Source organism: Poecilia latipinna, unplaced genomic scaffold, assembly GCF_001443285.1.
Source record: "Poecilia latipinna isolate Pla-1442-1.1 unplaced genomic scaffold, P_latipinna-1.0 Scaffold1, whole genome shotgun sequence".
NCBI classification, from domain to species: Eukaryota; Metazoa; Chordata; class Actinopteri; order Cyprinodontiformes; family Poeciliidae; genus Poecilia; species Poecilia latipinna.
The window spans coordinates 104975-126987 of record NW_015112617.1 but is presented as its reverse complement, the minus strand read 5'-3'; the positions used below and the strand labels follow the sequence as shown (position 1 = coordinate 126987).

The window sequence follows — 22013 nt, the reverse complement described above, 5'->3', positions numbered from 1 at the left end:
GTGTATCTGTACAAATTAGTGATACTATATTGAATGAGAAGGAAATAATAAATACTTCTAAACTGTTTAAATTGTGGCCGGATGCTTTAGAGTTGCCTAAAAATGTTAAATGTAATGGTCTTGAGTATACTCACTGTTACGCATATCAACAACATTTAAGCAAAAATAACAGATTCAATGACATGAATCTGATTGCAAAAATCTTTCAGCAAACAAAGGTAATATCACTGATATTTTGCTGACTTTTGTCCTAAAGTCTTTTTTTTCTTTTTGTTTCTTACCAAAATAAAATTGAAACTTTTACAATTTAACAACCGTACAATTGACTTTTCTATACTTACACTGATTGGCCAGTAGATGGCAGTATAGCTCACGGAAGTGGCTGGCTTTCGTCCCGGTTTTACCACAAACGTCCTGAAATATTTGAGAGCATTGACAAAAGCAGCTTTTGAACAGAAAGGGGTTAAAATTTAAGTTTAAAATTTGACTTAAAAAATTTAACCGGTAGATATATAAGTTTTTCGAACAATAAATAAAATAGGATGGAGCAAAATAGAATTGAATAGAACGAACATAACTGTCTTTATTGTCTAAGTGTGGAAATTTAGGCGTACCAGGGGTAAAGTCGAAGTCTTTATTCACATTAACAAAAAAATAAAAAGACAGAACTAAGAATAACTCGTAAGTATTCCAACAGATTAGCTGAGAATTTTATTTTGAAATATGAAATCTTAAAATGTTCACGAGAAACAGGAATAAACAACATAATCTGTGCTAGAACAGCATAGTTGAGAGGCTTTTATTTTGAAGAATGAAATCACTTTGGTGAACATGCCTTCGAAATGACGTCAGAGAAGTCAGGAAGTAGATCGGCTTACCTTCGCACATGGTGAAAATGGCTGCGAATGAAGAAAAACAACAAGGCCACAGACCCGGCGTTTACAAACAGAAAAATAAGGGACACAAACATGGCAAACACAGGACGAAAGGAGAAATCGAAAGAGAAAACAAAGGTAGGCCCTGTTCCGTGGCGAACGAAGTGTTACAGATATGGTTGCGTGTCTTTGTGGTTGTTGCTTTGATTAACTCACGTGTTCTGCAGTCTGAAGGGATTGAGAGGACAAGATAACTCATGTTTCAGTCAGATAGTTCATGACATCAGTTTTTAGTCCGACTTCGGGTCATTTCGGGATTTTCAAAGTTCTCCGCTGGATCTACGTGCAGCTGTAGTGTGAGAGTTACAGTCAAATGTACGGTGATCTGTTCTCTGCAATGATCAAGTACATGACCAATATTTGCATCGGTACTTATAAAGACGCAAACTCTCACTTTTCCTCAATGTAACTAATACTTGTATTTTATTTTCTTTTTGTAAATGAGCAATAAATCTATTGAAACTCTTTTGTTGGGGAGATCTGAAGAAGAAATTGAGATAATCGTTACATTTTTACGTTTTACTTTTGAGTGCGATCTCAAATTAGCTCGCATTAACATATTAATTTGGAAAATCAAATTTTAATTGCTCGTAAATATGTCCTGCAAGTGTTCGGATTTTCTTTGCTGTATTTGTTTTCATTTTCCACTAAGTAATGGAATGTGTGTGTTATTAATTTGAGATTATATAGTATTTTCAACATTTAAAGAACTGCTATTGATTAGATTTATTTTTGCTCTTTTGATATTTAACCACTCAACAGAAAAAGCACAGTGAGTGCAAAGTTGTAACTAGGCCTGTCACTATAATTATTTTTTGCTGGTCGGTAAATTGTTCCAGAAGTTATTGCAATAAATTGTAATATTGTTATTTTGAAACCATTGTCTAGGAATGCAATGATATTGACATGATAAAGCAAGAACACATTCTCAAATATCAATAAACTTTGAATTCTAGCAATTTAAAACTGGAACTGGAAGACATTTTAATACCCAAAATAACAAGACAACAAATAAAAGCAGTAGCTGAGATCAAAACACGAGACTGAGGACTTTTGTCATCCAGATTCTGGTAGAAAGAGAGAAAAGAGAAAAACAATAAATCACGCAGGTAGAAATTATCGCGTTTGTTTTAATTTATCATGCAATCAATTGATTTATTTCTTATTGCGACAGGCCTAGTTATAACATCACATTCTTTGTCTTTTTTCCCCCAGTTGTTTTCCTGATTTTAAAACAAACTCCGTCACTTTAACGTCCTTGTTCCCGTGTCCCTCCCAGGCAGGGTGTCAGTGACGACCCTTACTAAAAAACAGAGGAAAGAGCTGGGGAAGATGGACAGACGACATAAAGCCAATCAGCTTCGGAAAACGAAGAAAGACCAGGTAATTTCAATGCACATAAAGAACAAAATATTTAAAATTTCTGACCTGTGTTGCAAAGTTAACTTATTTTTTTGTCCCCGTAGGTTCTGATGGAAAAGCGGCGACTTGGCAGCAGGGACGGTCCTCCTCACCTAGTAGCCGTGGTGTCCCTGCATGCTAATGCTGACGCCGGGGCGGTTAGCAAACTGCTACGTGGTGAAGGCGCTGGGGGCGTGGTGCACCTGGAGCGATGCGTCAGTGGCGTCGGAGACAGTTTTGGACTGATTGTGCCTCGCTTCAAACAGAGGTTCACATTTCTAAACCAGAGCACAGGTACGTTTTGTTGGATGTTTGTTATTGTACTTTTTTTTTTTAATCAAAAGTTTGGTTTTAAAAAGTTGCATAAATGAAGTAGTTTTTACATAATGGGAATATTTAAAGTTTTTGCAATTTTTTTTTTTTTGCTCAATTCTGCAAGCTTTTTAAAATTGAAAAATAAAATGTATATAATAACTAGTTTCAGATTTTCTTCCCCCCATTTCTCAAGCTCTTCTCCTTGTTTCTCTGGCCAGATGACATGCACTCCCTGCTGGATGTTGCCAAGGTTGCAGACAGCCTGGTGTTTGTCCTGGATTCAACTGAAGGCTGGGACACTTACGGAGATCATTGTCTGTCCTGTCTCTTCGCTCAGGGCCTCGCCAGCCATGGTTGGCTCCCATTTTTTGTACAATATGTGGAACATTTTACACTATTTTCCTGGTTTTTGTCTTCAGACATCTAATTTCTCCTAAATCTCTTCCCCTCTACCCACCATCCCATCGTAGCTCTGGTGTGTCAGGGTTTGTCTGACATCTCTGTGAAGAAGAGGGTCGATTTCAGAAAAGCTCTATCAAAGATCACAGAGGTCCGCTTCCCGGACAGCCGCCTCTTCCCGTTGGACTCGGATCAAGACGCCACCCTCCTCCTCAGACACCTGGGAAGCCAGAGGCAACGAAAGCTGGGCTTCCGTTCCAGACGCTCCCATCTTTTGGCTGAGCGCGTGGCGTTCACGCCAAATGGCCCTATGGAAGGGAGTGGCGGCGGAGGGCCCAGCGGCCTGGGGACCCTGCGCGTGTCCGGGTATGTCCGAGGTTGTGCCCTCCACGCCAACAGACTGGTGCACATCAGCGGGCATGGGGACTTTCAGCTGAGTCAGATCGACGCTCCGCCGGACCCTCTGCCCCTCAACCTGACCACAGTCAGAGCGACAAAACCTGGAAGGGGAAGAGATGTGGAGATGCAGGTAAATGTTAAACCACAGTCATCATGGTGTACAGCAAGAGTTTTGTAAAATCCTCTTAAAGTAAATGTAGCAGGGGTGATGATAAAATAGAGGCCACTGTAACGGTTCAAAAAGAAATATTAGGTCAGTTTATCTGTATTAATAGTCTTTTATTTTGCAACTAAGCAATTATGGACAACTGAATTAAAGTTCTATTATTGGAGAGATATTACATTCTTACTTTGTGTTTCTCTTGTAATGGGCCATAAAAATAATTTTAATTAATTAAAATAAATTCATTAAACATTTTCCACATTTGTTCAGGATTGTGGAGCTCCAAAGTTTGGCACATTTTTCAAAACTAAATCTGAATAATCTTCTGTTCTGTGAATGAAATGTGTGGTGTTGTTTCTTAAGTGTTAAATCAGAGCTATAGTGATAAATGTTTGTTGATTTAAAATAATGCTGAAATGCTGAAACCATTCATTTTAGAAATGCGATAGATTCTCACAGTAAGGTAACTTTGACTAGAAATACGGCGTTTACACAAACCTTTTTCACACAAAAGCTGAAGAGTGTGAGTAAATGTCTGCATTCAGAACAGAAAAGTCTCCTTCGCTCAGCTCCTCCAGACTCCTTCAACGCGACACGGTTCAGCTTCATCCTGCAAAACAACACTTTAAAAAGTAAATGTTAAAACATCTGTAATTTTGGCGTAACATGTTGTCATTTTGTTGTTTGCAGGACGGAGATGAAAGCGAGGCGCCGGTGCGGGTCCTGATGAAGGCAGACCCGTCCAGCCGGGAGAGTCTGCAGGTGGAGGCGGCGGTGGACCCCATGGATGGAGAGCAGACATGGCCGACCGAACAGGAGCTGCTCGACGCTGAAGGTGAGGAGACGGAATCCTAAAACTGGAAGCGATTAAGAGGAGAAGTTAAGATAAAAAAATAAAAAAAATCACTGAAGACATAAGTATCTCAATTTGTAATGAATCATAAAGGTTCAGGAATCAATCGTACGCAGCTACTTTAGATCAAATTTTCAGTTTTCTAATATGCCACACATGCATGGAAGCATTTGGTATTATCTGCAGGTTAACACTTTACCCTCCTGGATGTTCGTTTCTTTGCTCAGAGGCCAGAAAGAACAAGCGTGTGATGAAAGTTCCTAAGGGAACGTCTGACTACCAGGCCACATGGATCATTGACGAAGATGAGGAGGAGGAGAACGGTGAGACGGATGAAGAAAGCAGTGATGACGATGATGGCGATGACCTAATGGACGAAGCTATGGATGGAGAAGATGAGGAGAATCACTCTCAGGTAAGCTGACCGATGACAGATTTAAGTTGTTCAAGAAAATGCTCATTTGGATTTAAATAGCAATAATATTATAATGTTATTTAACTCACCTGACTGCTCAGACTTAACCTTAGCATGAATCCAGTTACGCTGTGGAGGCCTCAGAGGATTGTTAGAGAACATGAGTGAACAAATGACATCACTCTTATTGTTAGATATTTTCAAAACCAAATCCAGGTATCCTTTGCCATGGATGAGTGAGGAAATGCTTTCACTACTCTTTCAATTGGCCGTACGAGTAGAGGACTATATAAATTTGTGTCTCTGATGTTTTGGAAGATGCCTCAATCGTTTTGATGGCGACCAGGATGGTGTAACCTGCGGCGAAGTTGCAAAACGGCCGAGCGGTGCATACGTGACCCACGGACAGTGCACCTCTCTGCTGAGAGGCATTGTTTGTTTTCTGTGTCCGTCTCCAGCCTGCAGTGCCAGGCTGCTCGCCACATCGCAACAATAGTGTTTGGAGCCAGAGTCCCGAGAGAAGCCTCCTGTCTTCCTGTCTTGTGAACCGAACTTCCTGTCTGGACGGAGGGAGGGGTCGAGCATTTATTTGTTTCCAGCAGTGTTTGAAAAGAAGTCGGAGCTCGGAGGAGGGGGGGGCAGGGGAAGCTGGCCTTATGAAAAGGGTTCATTATGACCTGTAATTGTTAATCGCGTCCATTTGATGTCGGCATTAGCGAGCAGGAATACGTAGGTTGTACGGGGTAACAATAGGCGAAGGGGCACTTCAAATGACAGTGATTATTATTACTGCGGCGAGGATGTTGGAGAGCTTGTGAATCAACCCCATGCTGTGTGTTTTTGGTTCATGTGTCAGACTTCTCCATGTGAGTGACCACTGATGATTCATTCCTCCCACACATGCAGCGCAACTGGAAGCTGGGAGGATGATAAGGGAGGATGCCTCAAATCCTGTCCATGCTTTGCATCCTTGGCAGAGTCCTCCAGTTATGAGTATGCAAAGCAAGAATTCCAACAAGCTAAGAGTGCCAAATAAATAACTTATGAAATAATTACTTAAAAATACCATTAATTTCTTAAAGCTGGTAATACATGTAGAAATAATTGTATGCGCTTCCAATAAATGTTTTAATATTTTTTTAAATTAGATGTAGTTATTTCATGATTTAATTAATAATTTTATGTTCCTGTGCTGAAGCACATCATGAATTAATTTAAACTGTCAACTTTAGTTATCAAATTCAGTAGGCGGGGTTAGGACTGCTTCTATGGAGACCCTGACATCTGATTGGCTGCTTCAGACAGCGAGCCAAGTCAACTTACTACATGTTAGCTATGACTCTTTATTAGTATTTTCATTGTAGATTTGGAAATAACTTCAATAAATGTATTTACTACAAACTCTGTGTGAGCAACCCCAGCCTCTGTATCCCTAGTTTGGCCTGAAATATCTCTAACTTATCTACAAGAGAGCTTACTGTGGTCAAACTACCACAGACTTCAGACAGGATCAACGTTAGCTAACTAGCTAACACTGGCTATTGTTGGCCGACGCTCATTCATGAACTTATTTGAGATATTTTAGACAAAACTAGAGATACAGAGGCTAGAGTTGCTCACCCAGTTTGTGGTAAATAAACTGCAACAATTTAATTATGTCGATAAAGTTATTCTAGCCAAGAATTTGACCTAGCGTCTTAGCTAATTTGGGAGAAATTGTTTCTTCCAAGATGCTATTTGAAGCAGCCAATCAAGGCGTCACGGTCTCTGTTTGAAATAATAATCTCTAATTATTTCTATACTTAAAAAACCCCAATTATGACACATATTGGTAATTATTTCAGAAGTTATTTATTGTAATTTGGCACTCTTCTCTATTCATACAGTCCTCATTCTGTCATTTTCGTAAATCTGGACGCAAACTGTATGAAAATAACCGAACTTCCCAAGGAAGGTTGAACCCTATTGGGACTTCAGAGTTTGAGATGGCCATGCCATAAAATAAAAGGCATTTTGAGTCCCATTCATGCCTACTCCATCTATTGAGAACCTCCAATACATCAACACAGACTTCAGGAAGCACTGCTGCACAAACAGCTCTGAATACACAAACACAGTTTGTTCACTGGCAATAAAACAATCCCAGTTACTACACTTGGTCTGGTTAGGAAGCTAAACTTGTAAAAGTATTTATTCTGTTTTGAAGCTGTTCAGATTATTTGGCACACTAGAAGAAGTTTTGATGTATTTTGCAGGGATTTAAAGAGACAGATTAACATAAATGAATGTATGATGGTGAAATCAAAGGACATGGATATAGGGTATTTTTAAAATAAAAAAAATGTTTTAAACAGAGCTCCGGCTAACAATTATTTTAGTAATCGACTATTCTATCAATTAATTTGATGATTAATCAGATAAAACATTGCCACATTCCACAGATGTTTCATTTCACCACTTAACCCATATTTTTTTACAATAATAAATTCATGAAAATATGAAAACAAGCAAATAATTAAATTCCTATTTTTAAATAAGAAGATAAGCATTTATGGCTAATATGCAATAACAGCATTTGTTTAGTGAAATCTTGATCATTACAGTGTATTGCTGTTACGTTGTTATATAGGTCTGATCTGTTGATTACTTTTTGGATTAACTGATTAATAATTGAATAGCAAGAGGTGGTTCAAAGGTGCTAAAACTTCAAATTAAGGAGTTCGGAGTAGAACACATTTACAAGCACATTTCTTTTTTATCTTAAATTAAAAATATGCATTTTTTTGTACAGTTTTGGCTTAATTACTGCACTCAGTGCGTTGTTCTTTTTGCAAATTGCCTTTTTGTTGATAAAGAAACAAGAAGGAGCTGGTTTTAGTGGTTAATCGTCCAGTTAATGATTAATCATTACTAAGTTAGTTGACAATTATTTCATTAATAATTTCATCACAATTAAGCTAATGTAATCTTTTTTGGCCCTGGTGTTAAATAGAATTTGTGTCTGGACTAAAAGGAATAAAGTCTTGATTTGATCCATTTCCTGAGAGCTCTGGGTATGTGTTTTAGATTTTTTGTGAATCTCTAAACCTTCCTTCTTATTATTGTTCTTCAGGTCAATACGATTTGCGAATATTTGTTTACACTGTGAGACAAATGATTATCTGCCTCATTTTTAAATTTTTGTTCCTACCTTCGTGGTTATCGCAAAACGTCAAACGGTAAAAGCATCGGTGGGCGGTTAGTATTTTAGATTCAATTCTTCTTTGCTCCGCCTCCTTCTTGCCCAGGAGACTGGTTCCCAAGCTGCTTCGGAGGACGAAGACGACGAAGAGGAGGAGGAAGAGGAGGTGTTATCCACAGAGAGAGGTGGAGCAGATCAGCGGTACGACGACAACATGGACGAAGCAGCAGAAGAAGAAGGCCTGAAGCGCTACCGGGAAGCTCGATCACACGAGTTGTTTCCTGATGAGGTGGACACGCCCCTCGATGCTCCAGCTAGGATCAGGTCAGCGACCTTTCATGTGGGAGGAGGCGTACTTTAAAAAGAAAAACACAAAAAAGAGAGAGAAAAATAATAGTTGACTCATCCCGCAGATTTCAGCGCTACAGGGGCCTGAAAAGTTTCCGTTCCTCGCCTTGGGACCCCATGGAGAACCTGCCTCTGGATTATTCACGCATATTCCAGTTCCAGAGCTTCGAACGTACTCGCCGTAGAATCCTGGCGGAGGCTGCGGCCGACGAGGATGGAGCCATGGTATCGAAAAACAAACAAACAATAAAAGACGCAGCACTTGTCTTTAAGTTAAAAACAAACCTTAGTTCGAACTTTCCTTTCTGACCGCATGTCCTTGCTTCCAGGACGGCTGGTATGTCACGCTGCACATCATTGATGTTCCTGTCTCCGTCATGGAGAGCGTCCAGTCTGGCAAGCCCCTGGTGCTGGTGTCTCTGCTGCCACATGAGCAGAAGGTATCGTCTCCGTCGGAGCCGCAGACTGCGTGGCGTGCTGCTTTCTGGACTCATTATGAATTGTTTCCCACTTGGAACAGATGTCAGTGATGCACCTCTTGGTGCAGAGGCACCCCAGCAACACAGAGCCAATCAAGTCCAAGGAGGAACTGGTATTCCACTGTGGATTTCGAAGGTTTCGGGCCTCCCCTATATTCTCTCAGCACACTACAGGTGAAATACTTAGTTACCAAGCAGAAGTTTTAAATGTTAACCACATTTTTTGTTGTCTTATGGCATCAGTTCTTAATGTGTTTCACTGGGAATTTATGTAACAGACCAACAAAGTAGAACATATTTTTAATCCATTACTTTTTCAATCATTTTGTTTTACTTACAGCTCTAAGTATTGTCGTGTATATTTCCACAGTAATACTGAAATTATTTATTAAAAAAAAAAATCTATGATGTCACAAAAACAAATTTTCCAAGACAGTTCCAGACGTTATTGCGATAAACCATAATGTTGTTTTGAGACAATTTCCAAGGAATATAATGGCATAATAACGCAGTTACATCCTCTCAAGGATCAATAAACTTTAATTCCTAACAATCATTTAACGTAATTAATCGCGTTTGTTTGCAGCCATTTTCACTGAGTCTTATTGTTGAGTTGGGAGGCGTGGCCAGCAGCAGCTTATTTAAATTTAAAGTGACAAAGCTCTAAAACAGCTCATTCTAAAATCTCATTATCTAAGAACGATTAGTGCAAAACAAAATGCAACCAACATGTTTTTACACAGCCCATACAATAATTTTGCAAAAAATGATTTCTTTATATAATGGCAAACAAATAACAAAAGTATCGTCCTGTACTCCAGCTGACAAGCATAAGATGGAGCGCTTCCTGAGGCCGGATGCCCCCACCGTGGTGTCGGTGTATGCCCCCATCACCTTCCCCCCTGCAGGAGTGCTGCTCTTCAAACAGAGAAACGACGGTGAGATCATCACCGGCTGGTTTTTATTCAAGTCAATTCTGCATTCTGCTGTAATTTCAGTCTTCAAGTTGACTCCCGTCGGCTCGTCTAGTGTTACTCTGAGTTGTTTGTTTTGTTCTGCAGGCGTCCAGGACCTGGTGGCTACAGGTAGCCTGCTCAGCTGCGACCCCCGGCGCGTCGTCCTGAAGCGGATCGTGCTGAGCGGACACCCGTTCAAAATCAACAGGCGTTCAGCCGTCGTCCGCTACATGTTCTTTAACAGAGGTGAGACGACGGCCCATTACTCGTTTTCTGTACGCCGTCTGCAGAAATATTTACTGGATTTTAGGGGTGCACGATGATTATAGGCACGATAATTATCGACCCGATATCAAGAAATGACAACATCCGATATAACGGTTAGCACCGTCAGCACATTCGGTGGCGTGGCTTTGTTTGCTTCTTTTTTTAATCAAGCGCTCCCATTCCAGCCTGAGACATTCACACTATTCAAGTAGGCCTGTCAAAATAAATTTTGCTGGATGATAAATTGTCCCAGAGGTTATTGCGATAAACGATAATATTGTTGTTTTTCAGAGCATTTTCAAGTAGTATAACAGTAATGGCCTAATACAGCAAGAAAACGTTCTCAAAAATCCATAAACTTTCAATTCTAATGAAAATTTAACACTGAAATTGAAAGACATTTTCAATATCCAAAATAAATAAAACAACAAATAAAATAGATTATGAAGTCTGTAAAAAAAAAAAAAAAAAGGCTAGTTGAAGACTTTTATCATCCTGTCTTTGGTAGACAGAGAGAAAATGATGAATCATGCTGATGGAAATCATTGAGTTTATTGTAATTTATCATGTTATTTATTGCTCATTGCGACAGGCCTACGTTCAAGCAGCGTTGGTATAATTGGAGAAAGGAAACAACTCAGTTATGATATTTATAATAGTTAAAAGAGTATTATAGTTATTACCACGTTACAGAAATGAAAACATTAAATACTGACTCCCTAACTGGAAACTTCCAACTCCATGTGAATGCAGCATAATATAAAGGGAACATGGCAGCTGCAGTTTGGAACAACTTTAAGGTTTCAGATGAAGACGATACGGCTATTAGTTAAAAGAAGAAAAGTTGTCATGTGTTTCTGCTAGATTTTATTGTTTTTGTTCGTTCCTGCAACAGACGACATCATGTGGTTCAAACCGGTGGAGCTGCGGACAAAATGGGGCAGGAGAGGCCACATCAAGGATGCTTTAGGTGAGGAAACGGCCAAATTCTTCTCGTTTTCTAAACGCTTCTCACCAATGGGACTTCGAAATATGTTTTGCTTCATCATTCCAGGAACTCACGGTCACATGAAATGTGTATTTGATAATCAGCTTCGCTCCCAGGACACCGTCCTAATGAATTTGTACAAGAGGGTGTATCCTCGCTGGACGTATGACCCGTACGTTCCCTCGCAGTTACCTTGGTTCAAGAAAGAGGTGACCATTGAAATGGATGACTTGGATATGGAGTAGAAGAGTAAAAATAAAACACGAGAGACGGATGGTGTTTTGAAATGTTTAAAAAGTGAAAAATCTATTAAATAAACTAAATATCTTGCTAAGTATATGTTTAGTTCTGATCTTCTTTGCTGCTTTTGACATTTTTGAACCACTAGATGGCAGTAATGAATAAATAATCGTACATTTTTACTTTCAAATTCAATTTTTGCTGATAAAGGTCAAGCAGATTTGATGGAAGACCAAACAAAGAGCACTGTGTTATTATTATTATTAATCCCAATTAATGATTAAACAAATGTAGGACCTGTTGCTACAACAACTTGTAACAATCTGAACATTTTGTCATCCATCATTTCAATCTTTGAAGTCACGCGTGTGCAGCCTTCAGCCGCATTAAAAGGCAACAAGGACAAAATAATTACACAGAGATGATGTGATATTTGAGGAAGTGCAATCACGGCGCGAGAACTCCCAAGTTGTACTTAAAGTACAAATTCTTGTCTGCAATCAATGAATTATGTTTCAGAATTCAGACAAATGGCAGCTGTCAGGTTGTATTTATTATCATTTATCACAGCCATGCTTCAGTGGATTTTGGTCCAAAAGGAAAAAGAAAAAAAAAAAGGGGGGAAATGAGAGAGAGGCTATCAGGGTGAAATAAATCCCTGGTTTCAGAATGAGCCTGATGCAGAAAACAATTGTGGAAAGTACAAGATTAGGCATTTTATAAGCTGTTTCAAAATACATGGCAGTGCCAACATTACATCAGTTTAAAGGCCGGGGGAAGAAAAAGGAACGGAAACAACTGTTTTCCAAGCACACTGTTCTTTAAGTCCCTCTCAAAAGTATTCATACCTCTGGATCTGTTTCACATTTTGACACATTACAGGAAAAACTTCAGTTTTACATGAACAATCTATTTGTAAAGTCACCTTGAATTCAAACTTTTTTTGACAAATTAAATTCAGTTTTAGACTTGGACTGGATCATTTAAGCACATGGATTTTATCAGCAGACAAAAAATTATCTAGTTGAGTAAAACATGTTAGCTCGTTAGCATCAAATAAAGGTTTCCTACTATTTTTGCTCCATCCATCTTTACCTCTGGTCAACTTCTCTGTCTCTTCTAAAGAAAACCTTCCAGACAGTGTGATACGCCTGCCACCGTGTTTCATGTGTGCTCAGGATATCGGCTTTAACCTCTTTGGTCAAAAAATGACATTTTGGTTTCACCTTGTTGCACATGAGCCTGAATTTTGGCAAACTTTAAAGGGTTTCGATTCTCATCTCCGTTCGGCGCGCCGTCTGGAAATTCTCTAATTGAGCTTAATTTCTCCGATATAATCTCAGCCATAAGGAGAAGTTGTGAACTATGATGATTTTTTTTTTCTTTTTTTGGTGCTGTTTTAGAATTGTAGTGATTTAGTAATTTACTAAACCGGTTATTTGAAGGTATTAGAGTAAATGGAAGTGAACGTCACACTTTTCGGATTGTTATTTGTAAGCATTTTAAGGCCATGCGTCGTCATCCTCTCATATCATATTCATGAGATACTGTATTTTGGTCCGTCGCATATCGTCCATAGATGAGGTGTGTCAGTCGTTTTCATTTTGGGCCACAAAGAGCCGATTGTGGTAGAATGTATTGGTAAAACTTCTGTATTTGATTTGTGTCATTGTCGTCTTTTCACAATGATGTAATTTGGTAAAAACTAAGTTGAGAAAATAATATTCAAGCACACAACTGAACCATTCTTATGGCCCTCTGGAGTCTAGAGCAGGGATCTGCAACCTGTGGCCCCGGAGCCACATGTGGCTTCCTGGACCTTTCGCAATGACTCTTCATAGCTTTGACTCAAAATGATAAAGAAATACTTCAAGTTTTACAAATAGATTTAATAATTTTTTTAATGCGACAATTTAATTTCTACAGTGTAGTGACACTAACTGAAACAGTCATTTTTATTTAGATGTATTTTTCTTTGACTGGAAGCTGTGTGTAAACATCAACATTCCAGATAAGAAATCTTTTTGAAAACATTTTCTGCTTTCCTTTACATTAAAACCTAAAAATAGGAATGAAATAACTACTATTTAAAACTTACAACAGATTTTCTGTAGTAAATATTCACCAGAAATTGTCCTTTTTCCCCCCTCAAAAGGTGCAGCTCTAAATCAATTTTATTTAGTTGGACTGAAGACAAAAATGTCTCTTTAGATTGTAAAGGCTGCAGACCCCAGAACATAAATAGTTTAGGCGGGCCGGGATTGGCCCGCGGGCCTCCAGTTTGACACGCGTGACATAGATTTTGTGGTTTTATTGTGAAAAATATTTCTGTTGTACACCTCAGAGGTGAAGCGTTGACATCTTAAAACGCTCTGATAAAACTCTTTTTCTCTCACCACAGTGGTCTTGACCCACACCCCTTCTTCTCAGATCCAGTGAACACACACAGACACACAGACACACACACACACACACACACACACACACACACACACTTTGATCACAACCTCTTTGTTGTTTTGAAAAACTAAAACTGAAGCACTTTCCAGCTTTGTGCCCTTCCCTCTTGGCTCGTTCTTTCTTGTGTAGGAAAACACTGATTTATATGACATTCAATATTTATCATAAAAAAAAATGCTGAACCCTTCACACGCCTGCAGCTGCATGATTCATCCCCGCATTGAATGGGGTCTGAACCGCAGAGGCATGCCGATGTGTCTGGGATATCAGAAGGTGAGGGCTTTGGGAGAAAGAAAGTAAGTTAAAAGTTCAGTTTGTTTTTATTTGATTACAACTGGAAAAAAGTGGAAGAAGAAAAAAAATGGGTGCAGGGCCCTTACACTGCTAAAACACAAAGTCTTACCAAGTATTTTTTTTTCCTATTTTCTAGTGCAAATATCTAAGTACACTTGAATTAGGACAAAACTAACTTGCAACTAACTTTCCAGCAAGACGTAGGAGCTTGTTCTGGGCCAGCTATCCCTTAATATTGATTAAAAAGTAAAAATTCCACAATAAATGATATCGTTTATCATTTATTGTGATAAATTTCTTATGATTAAAAAAAAAAGTATTTATTGTTGTCACTATAAATTCCGATTAGTGATGTTTAAAACTACCAAAATGCTTTTTTGTCTAAACTGTTTGTTTGATGAGAGTATTAATAAACAGAAAAAACCCCCCAGCAAACTGGCAATATGACTAAATGCAGTGGCAAATTAATTCACTTGTAACTTGGGGAAAAATGTCCAGTTCAAAGTTGAACAATCCGCCAATGGATCTGGTACTTTTTAAAAATCAAAATTAAGGAATTATTTTCTTAAAACAAGCTCAATAGTTACATGCACGAGAACAAGCCAAAGAATTTCTTGGTAAAATGTTTTTACAGTGTAGGAGGGCAAACAGAAAGCAGCAGCGTTCAGAAGAAAGCACAATTTTTATTTATTTTGTCTTCATTTTAAAGAAGTCGGACATTTCAGAGGGTTTTTTTTTAAACATCTTTTAAAGACTGAATTAAAAAAAAATCTTTACTAGAATAAAAAAAGAGAGGAGTCACGGTAAGAGGAGTCAAAATCCTGCAAAAATAGGTTGAGCACAAATCCCCCCGCCCGCCCCTTCTCACCCAACACTATCAATTTTAAACAGATAAACATTTAGCTGCCTTCAGAGGGGGGACCAACAGCGACGTGGTAAGACTGTCTCCAGCCCATAAGTGAAGTGTGTGTTTGGCACACGCTCTCATCAGAGGACACGAATGCTGGTGACTTTTAGTGCTGCTGGGATCAGGAATGTCCTGCGGTTCCCAGTTCACTGCCACCACACTCCAGTTGGCTCTCACCAGAGATATAATGGGTGAGAGGTTTTTCCGTTGGATGTGGATAACGAAACGGAAGGAGAGAGAGAGACAGAAAGAAAGAGGGGGAAAGGAAAGGGAGATAAAGGATGTACAGTAAAAGAATGTTTGTTTTTTAGAAGAAAGGACGGGGGAGTTGCAGAATTGGGTAATTAAAATAAAACATTAATGGGTGACAAGAAGAAAAAAAAAGTGAAACGGATGAGTGTGAGAGTCTGAAGCGATGTGGGCGAGGGAGCAGAGGAGTGAGAGTGGCTGGCGTTTATGGGTTGCAGATGTGGCGTGCTGGGGTTTTGGCAGGGGCCCCGAGTGAGCCTGGATCCTGCACCGGCTGGGTGGCACCAGGGTGAGAGGGAGGTCACCGCGCCGCAGCACAGAGCCCCATAAAACAGTGAGAGGAAAGGGTCTTAAACCCTCACCGTTTTCAGAACGCCAACGTTACACTTTCTGTGTTCGGTCACGCTTAAGAAACGAAGCACTACTAGCAAACAAAGCAGGTTTAACGCAATAACACCAAGAATGGAGCTGAGAAGATGTCAGATTTAAAAGCGCGGTCCCCTCTGACCGTGACAAATCACGCGGTTGCAGGAATGATTTCCTTTTCTGTTCACATCAGAGCTGGAGTTATTAAAACTGAAAGCTGTTCTGACACTCTGAGATGAACAGAGTAACTAGTTACATTGACTTAGGTAACTATTTTTTAAAAAAATTACTTGTAGGAGTATTTTTACTCCTAAATTGCTGTACTTTTTTACTTTTACTTGAGTAAAAATATGTTGTATCACTGCTTTTTCATGAGTGAAATTTTTGGCCACTCTACCCTCCTCTGGAGATGAAACGAGTCGACCAATCGGAAAAATGACGAGTTTATCTGTTAGCATGTCGTTTCTCTTTCTGGCCTTTCTGGATGACGAAAAGTTAACTTGGGTTGATCCCAGGAAAAGTTACATTAGAAAGACTATTTGCCAAAAGCAGTAGCAGAGAATTTGGATGATGACAGAAACAACAGGCTTCTGTACATTTTGAATTTATCCACACTGGAAAATAATAACATAAAAATGGTCATGACTCTTCTGAGGGAAACAATTTAAGAAATTCCTGGGTGACTCTCATGGGTGAAATACACATAGTAGTGACAGCATCATGCTGGGGGATCACTTCCCCCACTGAAAGTGTGGAAAAATGATCAGAATTGAAAAATGCCACTGCAAAAACACAACATCTTACCAAGTGTTTTTAGCTTCCAGTGCAATTGTCTTGGTACACTTGAAATAAGATGAAGCTAACTTGCAAGCAGGGCTGGATTTCCATGAGTGTGGGCCCTTGGGCTGGGGTCAGTTTTGGTGCCATATGCACGACAGAGAAATTCTTTCTCTGATGCAAATGACAGTACATTATATGTAGTAAGAATTAATGCATGGCATATGCAATATACCCATCATTAAATAGTCAACAGGTCCACATTGTTCCCAAAGAAATCAAATACAACTTCATAATTTTCAAATACTTGAACATTGTTTTCATTCATAAATATCCCAAAAATATGAATACAACACACAGGATGTTGGCTTGTGAGTTTTATGTAAAGTGCAATATTTGAGAAGCACACATTTGTTAAGAAAAAGAAAAGAAAAATTTTGGGGCTGATCCCCCAAAATTGGTGCCCTGGGCTAGAGCCCCTGTGAGCCCTTTCTAAAATATGGTCCAGATTTTAGAAAGATATAGAAGTTAGTTAGTTATAATTCCTTAATTTTTATTTTAAAAGGTGCTAGTTCCACAGACTTATAACATTGATAAAATGCATTGTGATAAGTGAAATAATCTGCCAGCGGACTTTGAATTCCTGTCGCTCATTTAAGATTTTTACTTAAGAAAACATCATGAAAACCCTCTGCATCGTTTTTCCCTTTCTTCCAGCTCCACTCTACTTTGTGTCCCTCTATCATAATATTAGAAGAGCTACCCCGTATTTTTTTGGCGACCGCTGAATGTTTTTTTTTTTTTCCTTTTTCTTTTCCCTGCGGCACATTTTACATCATTTTTAAGGCATTAATAGAAGAGAATATCTAAATGCAGGAAGTGCTTCTGTATCCAGTTGCCATGGTTTGTTCAGGAGAGCACAACTTACAAGCCTCTGAAGGACCGTTGAGACGCAGACGAGGCTGACTTACGCAAGCAGTTTATGGCACACAACAAAGAGATCGGCTTTTCGATTAGGATGAAACATTAAGAAAAAAAAAATCTCATTTTTTTTAAAGAGAGAGAAACATAAGCCCATGGTTGAAAAGAGGAGAGGATTTTTCATCAGAATTGATCTCTTTTTGATGAAAAGATGAGTTTGTCATTTAGCTGCAGGCAAGAATGTCAAAAACTCATTTATAAATCTGATTTTGTTGGGTTTGTTTTTTTTTAACTCACTGCAGTAAATAACTGTTTAAAACATAATATTCATACGCATGCCATTAAAAAGACAGACATCTCACCAGATCAGAGCTTTATGATTTATCACTTTTCAGTTTTTATCAGTGTTTTATTTAAACAAAAATGGCAAAAATGGCTGATGCCTTTCTCAGTGATCAGCAGCAGTTCAGAAATCCAACCGTTTAATGCGATAACGGTGGAGAAACAACTTTACTGTTCCAGGAAAAATATTTATTTACCGTCATTAGTGACCATGCTAACTAACTAACTAGCATTTGTGGCAGACTCTGTTGTACTAGAACTAGCCGAAGCAATGCAGAGAGCAAGGGAAAGGGTCTGAGCAGCACGTACGTGAGGGTGATTGACAGACCTAAGACCCTCCTCCTGGTTCTGATTGGTTGTCTCTGACTGGGAGCTGTGTATTTCTGCAGGACCACATGGAGGAGCTCAATGTTTTCACAGAGAGTCTGTCTCATGTTAAACTGTCACAACATAGTGAGAGTTTTAGCAAATATATATATATTTTTTTAATCAAAGTTACATACTGCAACTTTTCAGATAAAATATATCTAATCTTAAAAGCAGTGAACCAAATGGCAAACAGTGAATAACAAATTCATTTTAATGCCATTTTTGTAAACCTTTTCCTTCATATTTTGTTTACTTCTACAATATGTTGCCTTTCAACATCAACTCTGCTCTGTTTTCCCCCCTTTTCCTTTGGCGATATCCTTCCTTCCCTCCTCTGTTCCCCCCCTCCTCCCCCTTTTTTCTCCCTCTCAGCCTAGTCTTGACTCCCTGCTTCCTGGGGCCTGGCCAAGGCCCCGCGTCCCTGGAGGGGCCAGGGAGTAGACGGAGAAGGGGGCAGAAGACGAGACCGAGTCCAAAACCCGCAGCTGCTTCGGCCCCTGCTCTCCACTCCTCGTTGCTCTTGCCTGGCACAGAGGGAAGGTTATTTCAGTGTCTGCGTGTTCGCGTGCGTACACCGACAGAGAGTCGGGGCTGATGGTGTACGGAGAGCCGGATCTGACAACAACAAGCAAGAGAGTTCACGCAGAGAACAAAAATGTGTCGGAGGGGGCTTGGAGGGTTGAGTGACAGAGGAAAAACCTGGTGAGCAGATTGGAGCTGCCAGCGACGAGGAGCAAGATGATGTGCAGAAGTTTTTTTTTAAAAAACCCAGAGGATGAGAGACAGAAAATATCTGCACTCTGCACCAGTTTTGTAACTCTCAGGAATCCCCCCTTGTCCCTCTAAGGTAAAAAAAAAAAACCCCAAAAAACACCGAGATCCTCCTGACATTTTTTGGACAAAAAGCATCGAAGCTGCACCTGCACCAAAAATGCAGCATAGGTTCAACAGTCCATGACCTGACACGTTCACAAATCACATCATGGTTCCCTTTAAAGTGTAGATGCCTCTCTTTCTCTCTCCACTTCCCTTGATTATCCAGGTGGGAATTAAGTCTGAATAAAAAGAAAAAAAAAAAAAATCCAACCTGCTCTACTTTCCCCCTCACCCCTTCAACATATACCTCCTCCTCCACAATTGGGCCTCCCAGAGTGCTTTCCTGGTGACATCACTTCACAAAGAACCTGGCAGGCCATTCTCTCCCTCCGCCGCTGTATCACTCGCTTCTCCCAGTGCTTCCTGCCGTGATGATGTCACGATCCATATGGTTTTCAGCAGAACGAAGCCGGAAAAGTGATTTAGTCACTGAAGAGGAGAAACAGAGTAAAAAAGGAGGAGGGTTGGATATAAGAAAGAAAGAAAGAAAAAAAAAACTCAGAAGTTTCCCTCTTAAACCCCTGTGTGCACTGTAAGTGGAAGCTACAGGGGAGGGAGGGAGGGAAAAGAAAAAAAAATGGGGGAGAATGCTTGCGCTGTATGAGGCTAATGAGGGGAGACCAGAGAGCAGAGTCCAAGCGTCGGACAGCCATGTGCTGAACAGACTCGTGAGGGGAGAAACATGCTAGCATCGCTGTTAGGAGAAGCTGGAAAACAAGGCTCCAAGTCCATGTTGAAAATAATTGCATTTCATTGTGGTTGTAATCTAATACTCTCGTGGAATAACTAAAAAAAAAAAAAAAGTAGGAATACAACCAGTTAGCATCAATATCACTTCATTTTTCAGTAAGTTTGCTCTGTTAGCTTTGCTTTCAACCTAGCTAACGCTGGATTTGTCAGATGGAGAGCTGATTAACACCAATCTGGAAATATAGGAAGTGAGTTATCATTCTGGATAAAAACACTAAAAATTGCAAGGAATATTCCCTCTGAAGCAGGGGTGTCAAACTCATTTTCGTTTTGGGCCAAATCAAGATCATAAATGGTCTTAAAAGGCCGGCTGTGCCAGAATGTATTGATAAAACATATTCACAAGCCATTAAAATGTCAAATGAATTCTTAAAATTAAATAATATTACTGAACATGTTTTCAGTCCCTTCAGCAGTTTGTAATTTTTGTGTGTGAATTTTTTGCAATAAAAATCAAAGTGTTTGTGGTACTTCTTTGGAAATATTTGCGACATTTGCACTTACGACAGTAAATGCAAATTTTTATTACTCGCTGTATAAATCATGGACTAGTCTGACATCAATTAAGGCTGTGCCAGCTGATTAGTACAAGTAAGAACGTTTTTGACAATTTTTGAGAAAAATCTGCAATAAACTCTAATTTATGTGTTAGCGCAAAATAGTTGTTGGGATTTGTTGAGTTTGCATGAATTTTCACGATAATTCTCAGGAAACTGGAGGGACCCATTGACATAATTTGGCAGCAAGCAGATAAAACCTGCATTGATTTGACTGATAATATAATATTTAGTCTAGAATCTAGAGGGCTACATAAGAAGCTATTGAGGGCCGGATTTGGCCCATGGGCCTCGAGTTTGACACATGTGCTCTAAGGGGACGAAGCCAGCAATATGCATGCCATATTGTGTCTTAAAAGGCTCAGTTGTTGTTGCTGAAGTGTTTAATTTTTTTTTTCCCTGTCGGCAAAAAAAAAAAAAAAGTCCCTAAAGTGATTAGGAGATTGGTTATTGCGAGCATAAACCCGTCTGCTGTAATTCTCTCTGAGCTTTTTAGACCCGTGAAATGACCCGCATCAAAAAATAGAACTGCAGCTTCACTACAACTGGACCAACTCCAGTAGGCAAGGTCTCTGGCTAAAACGTCCAAAAGTTGGCTCTTAAATTTCATAGAAAATTTGGCCGATTTCATTTTCTGCCTGAAATGCACAAAAGTTGAAAGATTAGTTTTTTTATAACATCAAAAAAGTTGCTCATTGCCTTTTAAAATCACATTTCATATTGGAACCCAGTAGGTTGCTGGGGTTAGATTTAAAGTGGATATTTGATGCTTTTAAATTCTTGCTTTTCACATGTAAATCATTCACTTCAGTGCGTTGGTCTGAATTCCTCACTATTGTATCTCCACAGACATCTCCTTCACACACCCTTCACACATTTTTAGTTGTATTAAATAAGATGGGCCTTTATAATGCTACCGTTCCCCTCAACAGGAGAGGGATCAGTGAGGATCCAGATAATGTTGGATCCAGAACAAACATCAGTGAAAATGTCTTCATCCACCTCCGTCCCAGTTTTGTCCACAAGATGTAAATTTGTTTCTTCAGGGATGTCAAACCTCTCCTTGGCTGTAAATCTGCACAGATTTTTGGAGATGGTTAAATTGTCCAGAATTCTGTCGAGTTTCTTTTTATGTCACTAATATTCCTTAAAATTGACTTCTATCATAAAAGGTGAACACATTTTTTAAAAATGTGTGGCAAGGCGCAATTAAACACGCCTTCACCTCATCTATTTTGGGACCCACTGAGCCTAAACTAGCCCCTCCTAATGTCCGGCTACTAACACGAGGAGGTGTTTTCAGAGAGTGGGGGTTTCTGAAAGTGGTGGCCTGAGTGTGAGGGGAGCCTACTGAACGTGGGGACCTGAAACGGGCAGAAGCATTATGATAGTGGACAATGTGCTCTGGTTGCTGACAACTATGATAAATCAAGCTAGGGAGGTGCTGTATAGCTGCAAGGGATTGAGTGATCTGATCCAACTCTTCCTGTTGCTTTTGTACAGTTGCAGTTGGAGTGGCAAGTTGAGAGGCAGTAGAACTGGAGAACATCCTCTTGCAATGAGAAATATGACTGTTGGCAACCTCGCAGTTCTTTCAAAATGGTGAAAACCGTTTTTGGATTCCCACGTTCAGCTAATGCCATCCATCCATCTATCCATTTTCTTACACCCTTATCTCAATGGGGTCCGGAGGGTTGCTGGTGCCTATGTCCAGACGAGAAGCGGGGAACACCCTGGACAGGTTGCTACCCCATCGCAGGCCAACACAGACAGGTCAAACAATCATGCACACACCCACACCTAAGG

General features: G+C 39.6%; 1 protein-coding gene across 1 annotated transcript; it reads left to right on the top strand.

Annotated features, from left to right (window-relative positions):
• The first annotated feature begins 834 nt into the window (after window positions 1–834).
• tsr1 (TSR1 ribosome maturation factor) lies at window positions 835–11435 on the top strand. The gene is made up of 15 exons (XM_015033289.1): window positions 835–1013; window positions 2215–2318; window positions 2402–2630; window positions 2870–3004; window positions 3122–3579; window positions 4303–4447; window positions 4693–4880; window positions 8168–8385; window positions 8475–8634; window positions 8739–8849; window positions 8930–9062; window positions 9710–9826; window positions 9950–10090; window positions 11007–11081; window positions 11166–11435. Exons 1-15 carry the CDS (start codon window positions 887–889, stop codon window positions 11342–11344), a joined length of 2520 nt encoding a protein of 839 aa, XP_014888775.1. The 5' UTR covers window positions 835–886; the 3' UTR covers window positions 11345–11435.
• Window positions 11436–22013: the final 10578 nt, after the last annotated feature.